General features: G+C 37.7%; 3 protein-coding genes across 3 annotated transcripts in view; 1 reads left to right on the top strand and 2 right to left on the bottom strand.

The window, feature by feature from the left end:
• The window catches only part of LOC140242709 (large ribosomal subunit protein eL24-like), a 278,728-nt gene that overhangs the window by 50,516 nt on the left and 204,835 nt on the right, over positions 1–23,377 (top strand). The gene's annotated exons all lie outside the window — the stretch shown is intronic.
• LOC140242233 (lanosterol 14-alpha demethylase-like) lies at positions 172–15,975 on the bottom strand. Its single transcript, XM_072321976.1, has 11 exons — positions 15,788–15,975; positions 14,297–14,401; positions 13,349–13,525; positions 12,448–12,574; positions 11,841–11,897; positions 8,944–9,107; positions 7,874–8,074; positions 6,598–6,663; positions 5,923–6,018; positions 4,007–4,119; positions 172–2,952 (listed from the first exon to the last, which is right to left on the bottom strand). The coding sequence occupies exons 1-11, from the start codon at positions 15,926–15,928 to the stop codon at positions 2,706–2,708; spliced, it is 1,494 nt and encodes a 497-aa protein (XP_072178077.1). The 5' UTR covers positions 15,929–15,975; the 3' UTR covers positions 172–2,705.
• The window catches only part of LOC140242840 (uncharacterized), a 50,788-nt gene continuing 49,086 nt past the window's right edge, over positions 21,676–23,377 (bottom strand). Inside the window, exons 26-27 of the mRNA XM_072322592.1 lie at positions 22,587–22,793; positions 21,676–21,858 (exon numbers count right to left, since the gene is read on the bottom strand). Of these exons, the coding sequence (XP_072178693.1) occupies positions 21,676–21,858; positions 22,587–22,793 (390 nt within the window). The remainder of the gene's footprint in view (positions 21,859–22,586; positions 22,794–23,377) is intronic.

The raw sequence follows: 23,377 nt of genomic DNA, 5'->3' as shown, positions 1-23,377 counted from the left end.
TGAATGTGTGGTTCAATAGTGTAGTTTCCTGATGTCCAGACCATTTCAGCTATTTTTTTTTTCTCTTATCAATTACATGTATTTCCGAACATCCGTCGTCTGGCAAGAAGGGGCGGCGTGAAGCGAATCTCGGGCCTCATCTACGAATTGCAAAACTCATACATGTATGAATTACTTTTGTGATCACTGATCAACTTTGTTAAAAGGAAATCTCTCTACATAGGAAAAAGAGAGGGAAAAAAGAGGTCACAGTCATACTGAAAACCACAATGGTCAATATGAAAAATTAATGTTCCATCAATTGGTATATTGTACACTGAATATGAATATGAATATAGACAGCTGCCTCCAGCTCTGTTAGGCCTGTCAGATATTATGATACAATGTGTAAGCAATTATTGAAAAAATAAAATAAAAACAAAAAACAAAAACAAAATTCTGTTAATACAAACATGAATGTATTTGTTAATTTGGAGCAGGATCTTGAGTGAATAAGCAGAAACAGTCCATTTCCAACAAGTGACATCCCTCCCAATATACAATTCTTCATCTGCTAAAATGCATAGAAACATTATGCAAATCCCCTCATCCACATGCTATCAAATTATTTCCACGTTATTTCTCCTGAGAACCAGTAGTATAAAGCAAACATATTATATGTAAACATACATACACAAAGGAAACTAAAGCATTGAATTTGCTGAAGATTATTCCTGTAATTTTGAACAGTGACACAGCGAGAAGATAATGACAAATGCATAATACAATTGTATCTATCTGCAGCTTTGAAGATGAGCAGAGGCAAAAACGAACGTAGTATGTATGCAACAATAGCAGACTTCATGAGTCAGTTTGAGACAGAATTGACCAAGAATATCCACCTGCCATGTTTAACTCTGCTCATCAACAATATTTTTCTTTTATTTGTTTTTTATGCATTACAATGAAGCTACTCCAGAAGTGCAATATACATATGACTACTAAGTGTAGTACGACAAAGTTTGTTTTCAAGTTTGTGTACTTCACTGGCGATGACTTCACATGGACAAAAGGAAGTATATACAACATTTGTACTTTTTGCCTTGAAATACAAGAATTGCCACACTGTGATATACATGTATTTCACACTTACATATTTTTAAAATTTTGTGACTAGAAAAGAATGGCAATGTAAACTGGTTTAATCATCTGGCGGCAATGACTTGGTTTTCCTCAAAATACACAGTCTCCATAGACCCAGCCACAGTACATGCATACACACTCAACAATATCCTTCACTGAGGTGTGAGTTTTCTTCAATTTGTCTCCTTATATCAATATCCTTCATTCCCTGAAGGTATGAAATCATAACAAATCTGCCCAGAAACACAAATGATGTGCTTCCCAACAATCCATCAAACAATACAATGGCAATCACATACAATATGTTTTGTGAATTAAAAACCCTGTCATAAAGAAATTCTTATTAGTACACTTATATGTTCAAATGGTGTACCTGTTTGTATCATACTCCTGAGAATGCATATGTGTACCTTTGTACCTGTATGCATTTCTTGGATTTTGAACAAATGGGGACAATGATGTTCCTCAACATGTATCTTACATAAATAAGTCTGACAGCATAAATCTAAAAGTCACACACGTTTGGCTTTAGCGCTTTCAAATTGTTCCTCATCTCAGGACTTGGAATTCTGTATTCCAAATGCAAGCATGAAATGCAGAGAACCAAAAATATCACACTTTCCCCCTGATAGCAGAAATTCAGGAAATGCAGATAAACCATGGGCAGTAAATGGAATCATATCAACCAAGAGACTCTGGTATCCTCATAATTGCATTTGTCTAGAATCTTGACAAACTAACCACTACACTCGTGCAAAGACAACTGCCCCATCGATTACCAGGGCCCCGTTTTATCAAAAGATAAAATCGATTTTAAATTTCCTTATCACACAGACTGCCATAGACTTACAGTTGAAATCAACTATATAATCAATTTTAACTCTTCATAAAACAGGGCCCAGGTCTATAACATCTTACAAGCAAAGAGCCTGTGTAAAATGGGCTCTACACCCCACCTGGGCACTCTCTGTTCAAGATCACAGCATTTATGATGGCAAATTTCAGCATCTAGGAAGCATGTCCCCTAAGGACAGGACATGTTATTGGCAGTCCCCTGATTTTAACATCCTGTACAATAAAAAAGAAAAAGAAAAAGAAAAAGAAAAAAGTAAAACTTTAAAAGCAAACTAAAATAAGATTGGCCAAGAAAAGACCCTTACATTTAACATAGACAAGTTTTATCTACAGGTGTCCATGGGTAACTGTAATAGGTGGTCTCATTTTCTGCCATTGCACAACATAATACACATATGGCATAATTTATTGTCAAAAGAACTGTGACTTGCATGATAAATATGGACAGCCAAAACAACAAACTCAGTTGTACACAACTTTAATCCATTGAGGACGGGTCCCGAGTATACTCAGGCAGGTGTCTATGGGAAATGAGTGTTGTAGCAAAATCAGCCCATCCTCAACAGGTTAATAGCCCCTGCCTAAAACAGAGGCACTCACAACAAGCATAAGACAGCCTTTGTTGCGGCATGCATCCAAATGCATTAAAGTACAAGTTGCTGAATGTCTGTAGGACTGTGGAATAAATGGAGAGAGGAACTGGGCGGGGCAACTCAAGACTGACACCATCACGATGATGCCTCTGTCCTTCGTCGGTACCGGATGACGGGGTTGAGGGGTGTGTGGATCATCGTGTTGTAGTTGATTTCCGGGAAGTGGCCGTCGACGAGCTCGAACTCATACATGCGCAGCAGGACAGACCAGATCGTCTTGATCTGGACGTAGGCAAAGTTCTCGCCGATGCACCTGTGCCGCCCCGCCCCAAAGGGAACGTAGGCAAACTTCTCACTGTTGGACTTGTTCTCATCCAGAAACCTGAGCGAATAATATGGAATAAACAACTAATCAATGGGTGAAGCAGTATGTATTAATCAATGTTATAGATGAAATGCAAAATAGATTGTTGCTCTACATGTATGTCTGACTCTGTCATAAATATTGGAGACTGAGTGTGCACAAATATCAATCAAATCATGAAAAAATATAACTATATAAAAGTAGTCATTCGGAAAATCATATGATTTAACCCATAATAACTCCTTATCAGATATGTCTCCAAATGCTTTTTTGACAAATGGATAAGTCATCAGCCCTTTCTTAGTATCTTCTTATGATCTAAAAGGCATGACAATCTACTCTTTTTAGCATCAGAGTACAAATGATGGTATCAGTTTAATTCCTACACCATGGCTGCTGCTAAAAAACATGAGGGAGCTTGACAAATTGATTATTTCACAGGTGGTTTCAGCACTGGTCCTTTAAATCTTACTCTAGATCAGAAAGTAAAAGCATCATCCCGATATGTCTTAACTGACACTAATTTTTCAATATTCAAAATTTACAGGCTTTGATTATGACAAGTATTGCAAAAGGGTATGCCAAAAATATTAAAAAAAAAAGCCTCATAGTTTGTTTTTTGTTTTTTAATGAAGTATACATTCTTTTGACGTAAAGTAGGGCACAAAAAATGTACCAGAAAAGCAAGAGACATAGGAAAAAAAAATATTTTAAGATGTTAAAAATGACATAAATCTTTAATTCCAATTGGTATATGGCACTAATATTTCCAACAGCAATCATTATAATAATGAATTTTATTTGATGCTCATCTTATTCCAGTGAACAAGTCATTCAGAGACAGAATAATGCATTCAAAATACATGTATACAAGTTTCTAGCAACTGGAACTTTGACACAGTTGTACATGTATATCAAAATCTAAAATTAACAAATTTGCACTCATGAAATAAAGGCAGTTTCATAGTCATGAACAGAATGACATTAGTGGCCTAGCGCTGGTTAAGGCACAAATTAAGTGCTGTAACTAAGCTGGAAATGCAGAGTCATGAATGATTTCTTTGCAACTGACCGATCAGGATTGAAGTCCAAGGGATCTGGCATCCAGTGGTCCTTCAGACGCTGATTGACCGTCGGAGAAACACACACCTGATGACCGGCAGGAATGGTCAGACCTTTGTAGGTCTGTGCAGAGATGAGAAGGCCAAAAAAAAAAAGCAAATAAAAATAAGTCAGTAGACCATAAGATACATCGTGAAAAGCAGAAACCCTTCAACACAAAGTGACATGGGGATTGAAAAAGCAAGTTCTTTGAGTAATTGCAATAATTTCAGTTTCAGACTGTATCACAGCTTCAAGCTATATAAAACTATATCGTAACTCACATTAAACAGAACAGTATCATGTTGAATACATGTAATTATGCAATGCTGAACAGGACAGTTACTATTTATTGCATATTAGGGAGCTTAAAGGACAAGTTCACCTTCATTAACATAAGGATTGAGAGAATGTAGCAATGTTAGTAGAACACATCATTGAAAGTTTGAGGAAAATCGGACAATCCGTTCAAAAGTTAGGAATTTTTGAAGTTTTTGTGCAGTTACCGCTGGATGAGAAGACTACTGCAGTGTATGATGTCACATGCGTACAACAATATAAGGAAAATATAAAGAGAATTTCATTAAATTTCATCTTTTGAAAAAAGTACACATTCCGTTGACTCGTTACTGACATATGTTATGGGTAATATTATTCCCATTGTCTTTAGAAAGAGGCAGGTCAAGTGCTCTTTTATTATGCGAAAAAATGAAAATATGTTGAATTTTCTTTACATCTTCTTTATACTGTTGTACTCATATGACATTATGAGCCTTAGTAGTCTCCTCATCCAGCGGTTCCAACACAAAAATTTTAAAAATTCATATCTTTTGTATCGATTGTCCAATTTTCCTCAAACTTTCACTGATGTGTTCTACTAATATTGCTGCATTCTCTCAATCATTATGTTTATGAAGGTGAACTTGTCCTTTAAGATTTGTGATGCGGATGTTTAAGACCATTGCATTAGTTGTTCTCCTCTCTCCTTGCATCGTTTTGCAAAGTAGCTTCAGATAAAGAGAGGATGTAGCCTATACAAAGCAAAATAGGATCACTGCATATAGCAGCTCTCTGCAGTGTGAACTTGAGCGGATGCAAAAATGTTCCAGAACCGACCGTGCAAATTGAGACAACGCGAGGTCGATTTCTATAAGCAAATTTGCACATGTGCAGAACAGGGTTTTTTCCTCTGATTGTATGCATCGCCAATCGCTCCCCAATTATGCAATGAATGAGTGCTATGGTGTGACTGCATGCAATTATGAAATGTATAAAAGGGGCCCCAACATCCAGTTGCTGAATGGCTCCTCACTCGAAAATGCTTCCTTTTGCATCATTTCTTGTCATTGTTGCAAAAGAATGAAAAAGCTGTTGTGCCAGCAGCAATCTAAAATCTCTAACACTTATTACAAAACAAACTGTCCTTTGACTGAATTTGTATCACAAAGAGACCAAGAATGAGTAAAAAATAAACATTTCAAGGAGGTAATAAATACAGTATTTTACCTTTCTGCATCAGTGTGTTTTACACAATACCTAGGGGAGTTCTGATAACTAGGCTTTATATGAATGCTCAAAAACATGGTAATGCAGTTTTATGTGTGATACAAGTTATATAATTGCATTTCATGCAAAAAGCAAGTGGATAAATGGAGTTGAGACAACAGTGCAATTTGATCATCATATCTTTTCTCTGTGAAATTGATAAACTGAATTACTTCAAAGCCTCACTCAAGACACATTCTTCACCAGGCATTCAACTGCTAACTCCCATGAAGGAGGAGTCTGTGCCTTTGAATGTTTCCACAACAAATATATGGCACTACACAAATGCTGTGGATCACTGTCGTCATCTTTTTTTGACAATGAAATCATCTCTGTACTCACCAGTGGAGACTTGGCTACTCGCATCATGGTCATAATTGGAGGGCGGAGCCTCAAGGTCTCCTTAACACAGTTATCCAAGAGTTGCATGTCCTTAATCTGCTTAGTAATAACAAAAACAAAGACAAAATGAGGACACAAATCTTTGAAAGTCCGGTTTTACTGTACCCAACAACAACAGCAACGTTAACATTCTAGATATCATCATGACTTAAAATATGACAGACTGATAGTCATTGCATTGTAAAAGTAATTTAAATTTTTCCTTCAAATAATGACTGTCTTTACGATTTGTATCAAAATGTAGGATATAGTGACTCACTCTGTGCTTGACAATTTCAAACTAGCAAAGGGCTGTAAGAATAAAATAATGTGGTTTACATGCATGTCTAGGTGGGGCAAGTTTATTTGCTGGAAACACAAAGCATTTGTTTCAGCAAAAAGAAGTAAGTGACAATTCAGCCAAAAGCTGGGGTGTTGCATTTTGGAATGAAATTTACGTTCTGCTTGGATGCCAGATTTTAAATGGAATTATACCAAAGTCAATGTCAATGTAAATGGCAAATACTGTAAACAACACTTTCTTTTGCTAGAGTAGGGAGATTTGTTCTTTTCTAAAAACTAGGCCAGGCAAAATGGTCAGAACAAAATAAGACTACACACATAATTCTGACTGACCTGTTCATATGTCATAGATGCTGCATTGTCCCCGAGGATTTTCTCTTGCTCAGCAATACAACGATTCTGTGAGATGGGGGAAGAAGCATGACGTGACAGTGGCATGAAAGGTACCCGCAACATAATAATAAGTAGCGAAAAACCAGACGTGATATCAATAGTTATACAAATTTTTCAACAAAAACAAATTCCCCCACATACACATCACAAGCATCTATGGAAATGGAAGTACTGAAAATTCCTTTGGAGATAGATGCTTCAATAATCAAGGTGTTGATGTGTTGTGTTTTTGCTAATATATTTCAAATTGGATTCCCATACACTGGGATGAATGCATCCACACCTTTGCAATCCTGATTACTGTCACATTCAAGCCAGGTACTGCACATTAGACATTTGCAGATACTCCTCTGTTTCAATTGGAGATATTTTGCTTTGATGCTCTGGCAAAGAGAAATATGTTTGTTTGTTTGTTTTTCTTTCTTGTTTTTTTGCTTAAGATATTTGCAAGAGAAGTTTAGTGGCCTAAAGCTGCGTTTACACCATGTTCCTGGTCGCCACGGCAGCCTCGTTTGCCTGAAACGTAGTGCGCCGTAGGTAGATAGAAGACATTTTCCTGTTTTCCCCCTTCGCATTCTAGTCTTGTTTGTTCCAGTCCTCACCCCTGTGAACATATGGCTATCAGATGCTGTTCTCACCGCATCCGGCTAGACTAGACTATCAATATTTTCAGTCGCGTCCCGCTACAGACAGCTTCCAAGTCTTGTTACAGCCCATTAAGTGTCATCCCGTTTTGTTGCGTTCACCCCGTTTTATTACAGCTTACAAAATTCCTCATTAGCACCGGAACTGCCGTGGCAAATTTTTCAGCAGTCTAAAAATCTGACACGGCATCCACGGCAATCATGGCCTTTCGCGTTTGCCTATCCCGTCTCACTGCGTCGTTATAAGTCCATCCCATTTCGTCAAAGGTGGCCTGAAACAGGGCTGCCTTGGTTGCCGGGAACATGGTGTAAACGCAGTTTTAAGTCTAAACCAATGCTTACATGGTGCAGTTTCACTGGTAATCCTTCATATTCAAGTGTGTGATAGTATCTAGTGACTACAACCTGACACTGGTTGAATACAGTTGACGAGACTTTGGGCAAAAAAAAAAAATAATAATAATAATGATAATAAATTACATACAAATAGTACAGCGAATACAAATCTACAACAGTGAAATATCTGTATAGTTTGTGTGTGTTTGGGGTGCAGGGGGGTATAATGTACCAACCTGCAGTTCTTTGTTCTGGGCCACAAAGAATCCCAGCCAGGCACTGGTTGTGGAGGATGTATGCTGGCCAGCCAAGAGAAGGCCAATGCACATCCCAGCAATCTCCTCATCAGATAGAGGGCGCCCCGACTTGTAGCGCGAGTCGATCAGCGTCTGCAACATGTCGTCCTCAACACCCGTCTCACGCCGCTTTGCAATTGCCTATGTGGTAGCCAGTTCGGGAAACTTATCACAATCAATCCATGTCAAAAGCATTGATTTATCAAACCCAAATGTAAAAAAAAAAAAAGAAGAAAAAAAAAAGATGAGTAATAGAATTGCTTCCATTCACCCCGCTACACTTGCTACTACATGTACTTCAGGTATTCAAATTCTGTGTGTGTTTGTTGTTGCCCAGTTGGGCAAGCCTAGAGCATGCGACGGGGAGGCGTCAGGGTTGCTACATTTTTTTTTTTTTTTCCACTGTGAAGGTAACTTGAAGAGTTTGAGTACTTTTATTAACTGATATATTGCCATGTTACAGTTCAACATTTCCATTTGTTCCTGAACTCCAGAATATTTCATGGCAAATCAGAGGATGAAAATATCTGTTTGCAAATGAAAAATGAAAACTGCCTCAAATTTGTTTCCCATTTCATTCACAATGACATACAGTATGTCATATATTTTACAGGGAACATGTTTCACCATTCATGACTTGCAAGACAACTATGTAATTGTTCTAATTCATAAAATTCTTGCATTGTGTGTTTTTTAAAAATAAAATTATATAAATTAGGCAATTGGTTAAATTTCCATTTGTGAATCACAGCCATGGAATGAGAAAATACCATCAGTCTCCGAGCAAAATTCGCATAAAGTTTGCTGAGCAACATTGAAATCATATTTGGTATATTTCATATGTCGTATAATTTTTACCTCTGCCTGTAAATCTTATTTAAATACAGGCCTAGAGTAACTACCTATGCCACCCACAACATACCCTACTACCCTACACAAGCAGCTCTACCAAGTCAAAAAAGCAATCACCCTTCATAAGATGCATTGTGCCTGATGCCGTAAAAGCTAACCTTGTAGAATATCTCCTTGATCTTCTTGTGGGCGCGGTCCCGCTTGATGAAGCTGGGGAAGGGGATCCAGCTGGGAGCCAGCCAGGCCAGGTGGGTGAAGCCCCCGTCCAGATCAGCATACAGCTGAGCCACCTCCTCATTCAACGTGCTGCGGATCTCCTTGCCTGAAACACATTACAGTGGACTCCCGTTATAATAAAGAATCCGGCAGTTTTCTTTCGTTATATCGAAATTTCGTTACAACCGAACATATAAACAATAAAAATACATAGAATGGATAATGTTGCAGCCTGATCTTTTACTTCGTAGTAACCGGAATTTCGCTATGACCATTTTCGTTATAATGGGAGTGTACTGTATAATAAAAACACCTCAGATACAGTGTTTATTCAGATTCAGATTCCAATCGTAAGTATCTCTTAAATGGGAGATTCTCCTGCATGGACCCCCAGCAAACTGGAGACTGATCGTGCAAACATCTCTTGTCCAACGTCTCTTGCTGCCGGGGTCCAGGACCCACCTATAGGGTGGCTGGAAGCTTTAGAAATACACAGCAGATGCTCTCTGGTGCTCTCTTAGCCTTATTTTCAAACACATGACAAAACTTAAGTTGGATGGGAGAAAGCTAAATTTTAAGCAGGAGACACACAGCTAGAATGGGAGAAATTCAAAGTCATACGGGAGGGTGGGAGATTTTCTTCTTTGTTTTTTTTGGGGGGGGGTATTGAGAATGTCCGTCCATAGATTGAATTCTACAGTTAACTCCAACATATTTTATTGTTATCACAGACACAAGGAAGTGTGGGATGAAATTTGTTCATGTGATTAGCTAGCATAATGGCTAGTCATGAATGGAGTTGATAGGTTTAAATTTATAAAAGTCGTCTACTGTATTCTGCTGTACTGTATACATCTACTGTATACTGTATTCTTATAAATGCAACTAAGGCTTCTCGCTCTGAAGAAAATTTGTTATTCTTGAGTTGGAACAATGGTCTTTCAACAACAACAACAACAACAACAAATCAAAACAAAACAAACACATGAACAAACTCTAATAAAAAATAGTGTTAAACACAAAGATCTCTTCTCTATGAGATTCTGAAATTTCATTATACTTCAGAGCTTGCCGAGTTCCCATAGACAATGGGTACAATGTACAATATGTACTTCAGAAATGATTACCACTATCAGATGCATTCATAATTGCTAGTACCTCTCCATAAGCTGTGACTTTGCACAGAGATGCAACCAGACAAGTCGAGGGCACTCAGTAAACATGTGTGCTATCTAGTGACACAAGCTGAACTTGACCAGAAAAAGCAACACTACTACATGTTTGCACACTCTGTTAACATTCTAGATTGGTGCACTATCTCAAAAACAAATATTCATCTGTTTGTCTTTTGACAATATTGTGCCTTGCCACCAATAGTTAAGAATTACTACTAACTTGATATAACCCTTGGAGTTCAATGTCTCCTTGGGATACAGTCTTCTGTTGATAGCAATATGATAAACTCATAACATCAGATCTGTGAGGTCATTAGCTTTTACCAGAGCAATTATCCTGCGTACATTTTTTGGCTCTGAATGTGTCATGTAATATCTGGAACCCTTTTCCCGTGGTGTCCTACAGAAGTCTTCCAATAGTAAAGGACAGTATCAAACTCGTGCACAAATTCCTATTACCTATCACCTATGCCTGTACAACCTCCCCATCCCACATGGACTGTAAAAACTCAAAACAGCGGCAGTGCTATTTTATTTATGTTACAATATGTTAACAAACAATGTGCTGGTGCACAGCACAAGCTCTATTTGTGACCGTGCATAAACCAAGTCACAAGCCCTGATTTTATGTTAGGACTCAAAATATGTGTGAGGGGTTAACCACGTCAATCTTTAGCTTTCTACACTTTCTGCACTTTCTGAAAGAACAACTCTTCTTATATGACTCTAAACTTTGGAATCATAAAGCGAATGGGAAATTGTGTTTTTGTGTACATTTTCTAGATTCGAGTGACTAGGAATGTCTTTAGTAGGGGTCCCTCATCATTTCTTTAAAAAAAGAGAGAAAACACCTTTACCCCCTCTTCACTTTCAACTCTAATAACTTTTAAAAAGATGATGCCACTGCTTTGAATGTTGATATGAGTAATGAATAGAATGTGCTTCTTGAGTGTGTAAAATTTCAGCTTGATTCAATAATCCCTTCATTGTGGTTGCTATGGAGAGTTACATTATGGTTTTGTCCCATTCATTGCTTAAGGCAGAGCTTAGTGAGATAAAGCACTTGAATAGACCCGAAACTGTATATAGCCTCTTTTCTCAGTAAAAACTACCCAAAGCATGTACATTCTGTTCATTATTTAGATAGGTTAGGAAAGTTATTTCTATTGAGTTTTATATCATTCTAAAGCTTAGAGTCTGCCCTTAACTAAATATCCGTGTCTGGTGATATTTAGTTGGTTTTGTGATGCAGGGTCACATTTGATTGTAAACAAAAAACATGGAGAAGTATTACTTATCTCTCATTACATACCATGAAACGACTGTCTGACTTCCATTAGAAAGAAAGACCTACAGCAGAGATTATAGGTAAATAGAGAGTTTCATATTAGCAGTGGCCCAAGGCTACTAAAGATTGATGCTCACAGCTGGGCCACCAAATTCCACAAAAGCCATCTTCTGGTGGCCTGATCCGGAACTTATGATTCCAAATGGGTTGTTATGTTTTCATTTATTTCAAGTCACTTCATTTCTTTCCTGGGTCATCAAAATTTCAGTTTTAAAATTTTTAGTGACTGAATGGGCCAACAGAGAAGAGAGTTAGTGTTGAGCCCTGGTATAATGTCAAAGTGAGTGTTTACTTTGTAATAGTTGATTTTTCTTACCATGCAGACATCTACTGGCAGTCAAGATGATCAGCTCAGACAGTGCAACGAAGAGATCTAGAGAAATAGCAAATGCATGTTGTTGAATAGTAGATGTTGACATTAAGTACAACAATCATCATCATTTCTATCGCAAAAATGAAAAAAAAAAAAAAACCCTGGTAGAAATTAAAAACACATACATGATTCAAAACCTCAAGTATAGGAAGTTTTACACTTTCATATCCTAAAACCCTGAAACAAACACACAAACAAACAAACAAGTGCATTCAAGATTGTTTTACCACTACCAAGAAAAGAAAATTCCTGACAACAGTTTCAATGACTAAAAGTTCAGACATACTTCTTAGATGCGAATTGGCAAACTGAAGCAAGACGCTGAATTTCTGATTATCAGTAGGTGAGTTGGAGATCACTGAGCATGCATGTCATCTCATCTACAAAGTAGTACTTTAGTATCAGAAATAGCCAGGGGAAAGTTTTAAGCATAACAAATAAGCCGACAGAATTAAGAGTATTCACTGTTACTTTCCTGCAAATAATAATGGACTTGTCAGTATTTACACACAAAAGAGGTTGCCACAGAAACGGGGCATTTCTTTCTTACTTTTCTCTCCGCTGTCACCCCATCGCTTGAAGTATTCCCTTGTCTCTTCCTCAATCATTGGGATGTGACGCTTGAACTGTTGGATGTTGAGACCGGTCTTCAGTATCTTCTTTTGCTCCAAGAACACCTTCATTGCACAGACAATTGAGTAATGTCTAGTTACTAGATTTATCCACCATCTATATGAATACTGAAGGTCAAATCTTTTTTTCCCACATACCATCCCACAAAGGCCTAACATACTGTACGAGCTGAAATTTTCGCGGTGGTTTTATTTTCGCGAATTTCGCGAATCGCCTTTCAACCGCGAAAATAACAACACGCAAAAATAACAACGTGCGAATAGATAAGTACAGTTAGACCTCGCAACCGCGAAATTAACAACACGTGAAAATGTCCTCCTAGTAGCAATTCGCGAAAATATCTGTACGCGAAAATTTCAGCTCGTACAGCACTAATATACACTGGCATGGAGGGTTCTACTTCAGTTTTGTTTTCACAGAAATGTCACTGACCCGCACTTTCAAAGGTTAATTGCTCAAGGCATGACATTGATAATCATAAATTCCACTGCAAACCCCTCATATTATAAAAGATGAGGTTTGTTATGAAAATATGATTCTGTTTGATCTATGACTTCTCTGACTTTCATGCTATAGATCTTTGACACATATCTATATTGAATAAAAAGAACTTATACCGTTTCTAATCACATGTTATCTTCAGCTTGTGATTATACCTCACTTGCTAGCGATATTTTACTATCTGTTCCATCATAGTACGTGAAAGACACCATACATCCTCTAACTTGACTGATGGGCGTCACAATGTCTCTATACTCAGTCCCCAAAAGAGGGCTGTTTTGAATCACAATTGACAAGAAAAAAACCACTGCACTGACCTGGTTCGGCACATCGTACGCCACCCCCTTCCCGAAGACGGGCACTGTCAGGTTGCTGTACACCTCTTCAGCATTCAGCTGCTCATTCTTGCTATTGAAGAGGAGGGCGCTGGCCTCGGAACCCAGGAGGTATGTGAACGTCTTCCCCACCATTGTGAATGACACAACTTCACCATACTATCATAAAGAAATAAAGGGGGGGGGGGGGGTTCTATCAAGTAGGTACTGTATGTTCATAGCAAGGTGATCTCTTACAATGGTACATGTACTTGCATCTGCTGTGGAACTATAACATTACATGACGGACACACTGTGATGCCCGAACCAAATGACCAATTAGATGAATGTCTTCTTTTGAAGACAATGGGCAGGAATACCACTTGATTTGACTTGGACTTGGAGCAAACTCCCTGGTCATCTCTTCTTTTTAACTTTCTTACTCTCTAGTTGTAAAAAGCATTTTGGAATCAGTGGTATTGCAGCTACACAGGTGAACTTACTGTATCTGCAGTATATTTAGTGAGTCTAGATGAAAAGCGAGAGGTATGCCCATGATTTTGATCATACTGAAAACTGATCAATTTGGTGCTTATCTACGTTGATGTAGGACAATTTGTCAATCAATTGCAATTAAAAAAACAACTCAATGCAAGAATGTCTTGGTTAACTTTGTGATGCATTGTCACATACATGAATACACCCCCTTGTAACAAGTAAAGATCAATGTGCATAAGAATATCATAATACATGCATTCTTTTTGTATTTCATTTTCAAACAACACACTTATTTTTACAGTGTGGCTGCACCATATCTTACAGAATTATACATTTTATTTGTCTTAATTCTTACATCTCTATCAGATTCAACATTGTTTGAAAATATACAATGATCATGATCGATATAACAGAAAAAAATTAAATATCAGATCTGGCTTGGTGAAAACTTACTGTTTCATATGCGTTGACCAGGAACTCAATGGGGCTCTTGTTAAACTCTATAGCCTTTCCAAGGAATGGTATGTTGGATGGAATGCGAGGGGGAAGAGCTGCCAGCTGGAGATGGAATAATCAAAGATATAGATTCTAAAGTCTGTATCGCATGCACATATTGCACATTGGAACGACATCTTGCATTGTGAAACTTAATCATAATAAGGTCTACATAATGTATAGTTGGACCTACTACTCATCAACCATTTTTTTATTACATACCTTGCATCTTGGAAAATACCTCTCAGTTTCACCTCAATTTCATTCCACTCAAGAAAATACCTCATATTCATATCCTGGGCTCGGATTGTTGACTCGTACCGTACGTGCGGAATTTAATAGCGGCAACAAACACAAGTGACATTTTTTACTGTACACCAGCGCAAGCTCATCATTTCAATCGACCGCCTGTTTTCCCATTAAAAAGCATGTAAATCCAGTGAATGGGCAAATACGTGTTAACAAAAATTATGTGTATTACTAATGAGGATTTTCTTCAATTCACTTTTCCTCCTGTTTCCTGAGGTTATCATTACCTGTATCCCCCAATATCTCGTGATTTGTATTCATGTTCGAATGTTCCATCGTATTGCGCCCCGTTCCACACATACTTTTGATTTTATATGCGAGAAAGCCATTGCACGAGGGTGGTCGATCTAAAAATAGGTAGTCGATGAGAAGTAGGCACGGTTAATTATACAGTATTTAGGTAAAACTGTGATTGGATGATACTCGCAACAATCACTGATCACGGGAAGCATTCGCCTGTTATTTGTGCTACATGTACCTCTCTTCAGATGTCAATTAAAAACTGACTTGTTAGACGATAATACAATATAGTCTAGGGCCTGTACTTATATAGATCTAGGCTACTCCAGCAAGAAGCCCCAAAAACTGTTGACTGAAACTTTGAAAGATCGTTACTTCTGTATCTGATCGTCGGGGATATGTTCCGCAGAGACTGCATCTGGCTTCAAGGAATCCCCTCCTAGGAGGTTGATAACATCAAAAGATAAACGACTCTCGGATCGGGACGGATGGATCTTTCTTTAACGTTACAAAAACTGTTAATTCATGACTTATTTGGATGGGGCTTTATCAGTCTCACTGTCAGAGTGTCAGTAATTGTTACAGTACAAGTTACAGCTGAGGTGGTATCTACTCACTGCACTGTCTGCAGTTTGATTGAAATTTTAAGCAAGACAATTAAGAGCAGGAGTTCCGAGTCTCAAAATGAAACTATCCTAAAATGAGCTTGCACTTTTAATAACACCTTTACTGCTCATACTCCACACACCCAATTAAGCCGGTCATGGGAATTTACTAAAAAGCTACAGGCGCTGTAACCGTTACATGTCTAACTGGTTAACTTTAGGCAATATAATTGCAACGAACACGAAGCGTTCCCACAATGGGCCAGGGGCGCGCCGGCGTTAGGAGACAACTTACATTCGCTTCACCGGACAGCAGTTTCTTGAAGACCCACGCAATGCTGAGGACGAAGACTGTTGAGACAAGAATCATGGTTGCCAGGTTTATGTCTCCCCAGATGACGCCGACTGACTCGAAGAAGCTCGGGTAAGTTGCCATCTTTCACCTTAAAAGGGCTGCTTCAACTGCTTCCTGTGGGCTTAATTGACTCAAGACAGACAGTACAGCTTGATTTGGGGTCGATGCTTTCCGCTACTTCTCACCGGCGGAGTAGTTAGGGTTAGTCAGACACACATCGCGTGTACAACAATGACAGTATACTAATACTGGTACACAGTTGCCGGTTCGGCGCCGTGCCGGTTGCGTTATGCCCACCACAAACTTAGCTTCGTATTCTATATTCGAGGCCAATGTTGTCTTCTCTCTTGGGGAACAACGGATATATCCAATACCTTTTCCTGTGTTTTATATTTGCCACTTTAATATGCCAATGGTATTTTTCAGTTGGGCTTGACGATCAGTATGAACAGCGGGGGTTAGATCATGACGAACGCGTCCCGTATACGAAACGGATTTCTCTTCGGCAAACCGGTATTCCGCTGCTTAGCACTCGAGCGAGCACACACCGATCGCCTAGCAGACGCTTTTCACGCACATAGTGCATGAGGTGGCTCGACTCCCTCGATAGTACGATGTGTACCCTTTGACCGCAGAGAACCCTCGGACGGTTTGGGTACGTCCATTATGAGTAGGGGGTTTCTATGATTACACGGGTTCGCCTCGCGTTACCTTCACCCGAAGATGCTATTACAGTTTTGAAAGGTGATGAGGTGAATCTCCCTTTGCAGAAATTACTTTGTCAACTACCATGAAACTTTTGACCAATCAAAGCCACTGTATTTTGCAATTTTATACAGTAATCATTAGTATGTACTTGCCAAAGATCATTGATTACAGTATACTGGGGTAGCTCTCCCTTTAATGTCGACTTCAGATGACCTCGAAGACCTAATCAGGATGCAGGGAACACGCAATGTGATTTCTTTCAAATTTCGGACACTTTGATTATTCTGTAAACCTGTACATGTTTTGTAAATCACGGTGAGTCCCAGGTTGGAATTGCATGATGCCGTCCGGGTCTTTTTTAAATGTTTTTCTTGTTTTATGTCTCTCCTTGTCTTTCCATTTACTTGCGTTATTTATTTATCTATTTAGATTAATATTACCCACCAGCAATTCTACCAGCTAAACGCATTCTCTCCTTGAGGCATCTACGTGTAGTGAACAAGCAGTATTCTTTTCGAGATATCCTTTTATATTTTGCATATTTATCTCTTGTTCGTTAAAATAGATTGCTGATATCCATTACGCCGCTGAAATCTCAGCATGTGTCTTGTTATTTTAAACTATTGTTATATTGGTTTACTGTCTTCATTAGTCGTTGGTAAACGTATTGATTCTACAAGTTTGTACATGGTTGCTTGTTCCCTATAGAAATTAATTGTTTGTATTATGATTTACCAACGAGATCAAGTACACACACACACACACACATATATATATATATATATATATATATATATATATATATATATATATATATACATATATACATATATATATATATTAATCTAAATATATATATATATATATATATATATATACTATATATATCTTAACATTTGATATAAGAAAAGGTGGTCAGTGTATTAGATGAGGGAATTTGTGGTGAAATTAAAGGAATGGTACAATATTGATGGGGGTGAGGATTGGGCTTTTAACTTTTTGCCAGATACCAAGAAACCATTATCAAATAGTACAGAGCATACCATTCAAGGAGGAATTCAAAGTTTATTTGATGAAAATCTGTTTTGGAATGGCTGAGACAAAACAAAGTAAAACAAAGCGATAGTAATAAAAGGTAGGTTCCTCCTTTTATTAGGATCGTTCTGTCTTGGATATCTCAGCCAATTCAAAACCAAATTTCATCAAATAAACATTCAATTCCTCTTGGAATTACATGCTCTTTCACATTCATTAGCCTTTTTCTGATTATCTCTCCAAAAATGTTAGAAACCTGAAATTAGGTCTCAGCCAAAACTATACGATCCCTTTAACTTTTTTTTTAATTATCTTGACATTCTTTACACGTTATAAACAATTACTTCTCGTCATTGTTGTCGACTACTATGCCACTGCCATACTGCAACTGCTAGTATAAGTATTACTATCACTGCCATATCTGCTTCTGGTACTACTATAGTACTATGACTATGACTACTACCATGACTAATACAGAATCATACAGCACAGACAGCCTCAGCAAACTTACAGATAACATTTCTGTCATTTTATTTCTGTTTACTACGACCTCCAAACACAGAAATTACAGAAGGCATGAATGGGTCTTCTTCAAATTAGTGCTCTCTCACCTGCTAATAACAATATAATATGTCGCCATGAGAACATTTTGGTGAATAGTCATCACAGAAGCTTTAATTGCACGATTGTCATAATACACTTATTACATTTGCAAACGGCAAATATAAAGACAGATTTTGAAACGAGGATTGAATCCATCATACATTTTTTTTCACAAGTGTATGTAATGCTTCTGTTCTGTAATTCTACAGTTACTCTCAACGATCGTTACAAGTGAATATATCATGAGAATATGTCCTAATATTTATCAGACGTTGATCAATAACTTTCTAAATTTACATGATCACAGCATGTGAAAGTGGGTGATTTTCCTTTTTTTTAATGAAACTGTAACAAGTTTAGAAATGAAAATCGTGAGTAAAATACACATTCAAAAAGAGATCATTCCATCCAATTTTACAACAGTTCACTTGGTAGTTGTCTACTTAATTTTTTGCCTGCTACTGTTGGTTTCTGTTCATCTCGGTAGACATGGGTCATATTGCTCCACGTATACATCATCAGCACGTGATTACTATTTTTTTCTTCTAAAGGCAAGACTCTGGCAATATCTAGAGGTTTTTATTGTACCCATAGTTATGCACAAACTTTCAGATGACACTATAATTATAGCAAATCTACGAAACATTTCCCTACAGGTGACATATCATCAGTAATTTAATTGCTTCTGAGTTGGAAAAACTACTAGTATTAGGGCTTATCATACTTAAAATGCCTAGTACATCTAGCTACCCACTGGGAAGATTTAGCCAAAAACTTTCTAACATCTTCTTTCATGTACCATGTAATCATGCTTTACCATGTAGATGCAATTTTCACTTTCAGACGAGTATTTATGACAACAGGTCGTTATCAGCAATTTAAAGCTACACGTCTACATTCAAAAGTTCTGGTAAGTTTTTTTAGAATAATTGAAACCTAATAATTTTGCTTCTCTTTTTTTTTTCTCCTATTTTTATGCATTTTTTCCTGCCTTTGAAGAAAGAATAATATAATTCTTTGCCCACTTCAATTCAATTCAATTCAATTTATTTTCATCTGTCTCAATGAAAGAATGTACATCAAATATAATACAAGGAAAAGTAGAAATTACGCGGTGCGTAATATATGTCCCCGCCGGAAGTAGCATTTTGTAGCAAAATGTGCAATATAGGTAAAAAATCAAGGTCAAAGGTCAAAGATGTCAAAGGTCAAAATTCTGTGTAAAAGTTTTGAAGCCCTCACCTAGTGCCATCACATAAAGCAAACAGAATCGAAATCGGGTTAGAAATGGCGAAGGAGTAGCATTTTATAGCCAATGTACAATACAGGTCAAAAATCAAGGTCAAAGGTCAAAGAAGGCAAAGGTGAAAATTCAGTGTAAAGTTTTGAAGCCCTCACCTAGTGCCATCACATAAAGCAAACGGAATCGAAATCGGGTTAGAAATGGCGAAGGAGTAGCATTTTGTAGCCAATGTACAATACAGGTCAAAAATCAAGGTCAAAGGTCAAAGACGCCAAAGGTCAAAATTCTGTGTAGAAGTTTTGAAGCCCTCACCTAGTGCCATCACATGAAGCAAACGGAATCGAAATCGGGTTAGAAATGGCGAAGGAGTAGCATTTTGTAGCCAATGTACAATACAGGTAAAAAATCAAGGTCAAAGGTCAAAGAAGGCAAAGGTCAAAATTCTGTGTAGAAGTTTTGAAGCCCTCACCTAGTGCCATCACATAAAGCAAACGGAATCGAAATTGGGTTAGAAATGGCGAAGGAGTAGCATTTTGTAGCCAATGTACAATACAGGTAAAAAATCAAGGTCAAAGGTCAAAGAAGGCAAAGGTCAAAATTCTGTGTAAAAGTTTTGAAGCCCTCACCTAGTGCCATCACATAAAGCAAACGGAATCGAAATCGGGTTAGAAATGGCGAAGGAGTAGCATTTTGTAGCAAAATGTACAATATAGGTCAAAAATCAAGGTCAAAGGTCAAAGAAGGCAAAGGTCAAAATTCTGTGTACAAGTTTTGAAGCCCTCACCTAGTGCCATCACATAAGCAAACGGAATCGAAATCGGGTTAAAAATGGCGAAGGAGTAGCATTTTGTAGCAAAATGTACAATATAGGTCAAAAATCAAGGTCAAAGGTCAAAGAAGGCAAAGGTCAGAATTCTGTGTAGAAGTTTTGAAGCCCTCACCTAGTGCCATCACATAAAGCAAACGGAATCGAAATCGGGTTAGAAATGGCGAAGGAGTAGCATTTTGTAGCAAAATGTACAATATAGGTCAAAAATCAAGGTCAAAGGTCAAAGAAGTCAAAGGTCAAAATTCTGTGTAGAAGTTTTGAAGCCCTCACCTAGTGCCATCATATAAAGCAAACGGAATCGAAATCGGGTTAGAAATGGCGAAGGAGTAGCATTTTGTAGCAAAATGTACAATATAGGTCAAAGGTCAAGGTCAAAGGTCACGACTGAAATTCTGTGTAGAAGTTTCAAAGCTCCCTTGTAGTGCTATCATATAAAGCAAACAGAATTAAAATTGGCTCATAAATGACAGAGAAGTAGCAAATTGAAGATTTTGATCACACACGGACGCACACACGGACACACGGACGGACACACGGACGGACGGACGGACACACACACGTACGGAGCCCGTTTCATAGTCCCCTGCTCGAACTCGTTCGGCGGGGACAAAAATGAAGTGAATCATATTATCCGGCTTGGATGCACAGTAAATGATTAATGATTCAATGCGCGAGGGCTCAATGACATTATTTTTGTAAGCCCATGAAGTGGTTGTATAAACACTTGGTGGTACACAAAATACGTATTATGAATACATAACATTGCATAGTTTTCCATAGCTTACCACCATGCACGAGTTCTTCGTTCTTGTTGTCATTGTTGTTAAGTTTTTTTTTTTTTATTTGCTTGCTTGGTAAGAATGAAAGAATTTGTGGGCAATCAAGGGTTGTCTGTCACTTTCATTTTTTTTTTTTAGATTTCACTCTGTTTTGCAATTACTTGACGATACTATGCTGGATATAATATAGGTCCTAGTATTATGACAAAAAAGTAAACATGTGCAGGATGTTTTGTATGAAGAGTTTGAATAGCAAAGCGAATTTACTCCATTCATGTTGAGTTTAAATATTTGTGATTAAAACTGCTAAAAAATGAAGAAAATGATAAAAATATGGGCTTTTTTAATCATAACTTCAAGAATATTCCTTGTCACCAGTGAGGTATCATTGAAAAACTTTTATTTTTGCTCTACCTGGCGATGGACTTTCTTTTTAAAAACTTAGTTTAAAAAAAAAAACCCTTAGCCCGTATTGCGATCAAATTCACATGTAAACTGAACAAGGAGAGTAATAATGAATTCCTTCTCCAGATGTGCAGAGCACAAACTTTGAAGCCCACTTCACATTGCGATGACCATGCGACATAGCCGTCATCACCGATTCACACCCACTTTGCAACTCGAAAGTTAATTAATCATCATCGTCGTCATCGTCGTCGTCGTCATCGAGCACCGGCCGCTTGTCAGCGGGAACCAGTGTCTTCAGCATCCGCTGCATCTTGTCTAGCTGCTCCTGTAGCATGCACTGTCTCTTCTCCATCTTCTCCAGGTTCAGCCCCAACTCTCCCGCATCCTCGCTCCTCCCGTCCCGTTCCTTCATAAAGAAAAAAAAAGGGGGGGGGGGGGAGCCGAATGTTTGAATTCACTGCATTTATAAACCGTTCCTAAAATTAAATCATACATACCATTATTCAATTCCTTTAATTTTTCATTCATTCCATTCATTGATTTACCGATTGGTCCGCTCTTATCTATCATGGAACACTCCCGGTGCCTTTCCCTATCGTGTAGGTTTGCAATCTTGTGTATGTATATACATGTATGCATGTATGTATTCGTATGTCCAATGTATATACTTGCACATACCTTCTATGTGAATCTATAATATTTTGAGTTCATATTGTTCATTATATTTCCATTTGGATTTCCCTTTATTATCTAATTATTTTCCATCGTGTTGGTGAAACGATATGATCTATTGATAAAATTTGTTTTCTTAAATTGTATCAAGTCTTTTATGTATGCCTAATTGATATGATATCCCAACAATAACAATGCAAAGCATAATTATCGATTCTATTCATTTGGGAAAAAAAAACATGTCAAAAAGCATTATAATAGTAAATTATTGCGTTTTGGACAGTAAACACTATGAGACATTTAAATCCATATCCCTAAAGAGAGATATCGACATTTGAAATTCAGGGGAAAAGTGATTAAAAGAAAGTTGTAATCATAATTTAAAATCAAATCATTAAAAAGGAAAGGGAAAAGTGGTTAGGCAGAAAAAATCTTCTTTTTTTCAGGAATGGATAACAATACCTTTTCCCTGCTCTTCATGCTAGCCTTAGCAGGAGAGACTCCAGCGCTACGGGCCAATGTCCGACGAAAACTCGCCTGTGGAGTGCGCCGGGAGTAACGGCTCCCACTTCGCCGCAACTCTAAGATGGATTTCTCGAGGAGGCGGAGCCGGTGACGAAGGTCATCGATGTTATCGACAGTAGCCAGCGAATGATCGATTGTCATATCCTGCGGGTAAGGGATCCCGGTAAAGATCAAGAAAGAAAAAGTGAATTGTTTGCCATCGAATCATGTTGTTTGTATCAAATAAACAAAACGTATTTAGTTTGAATGCATACACGGTGTACTTGAATAGTGATAGATTCAAGTAGTGGCAACAAAATCACAAATGGACGAGCCCGTTAGTGCAGCAAATATTAAGAAATTCTGAATCAATCACATTTCATTTATATCTAATATTTCATATTTCATTTCACTTATGTCTTTGGGGGACTTTTAATGAATTTGGGCGAATGATAAACCAAATGAGTTCAGATCATCGCGTTTCATTTTTTGTTTTATTTTTATGATCACGCACCTGTTATGCAACACAGCAAGTTCACATCGAACAATTATGCATAGCTTTGTATGAATGTAAATGTGATTTAAAGGAAGGCCTAAAGTAATGATAAGTCACAATCTTAACACTTTATATCCCCTTGTGTTACTACTCTTCATATTCCTAAATACTCAGAGAACTTGCTGCAATTATACACATGTACGTAATTGCAGTTTCCTTTTTGCCTTTCTGGATCAAAAAAACTGGAAAAATA

This window comes from Diadema setosum, chromosome 19, assembly GCF_964275005.1.
Source record: "Diadema setosum chromosome 19, eeDiaSeto1, whole genome shotgun sequence".
In the NCBI taxonomy this organism is placed as follows: Eukaryota; Metazoa; Echinodermata; class Echinoidea; order Diadematoida; family Diadematidae; genus Diadema; species Diadema setosum.
This window is presented reverse-complemented; position numbering and strand designations above follow the sequence as displayed.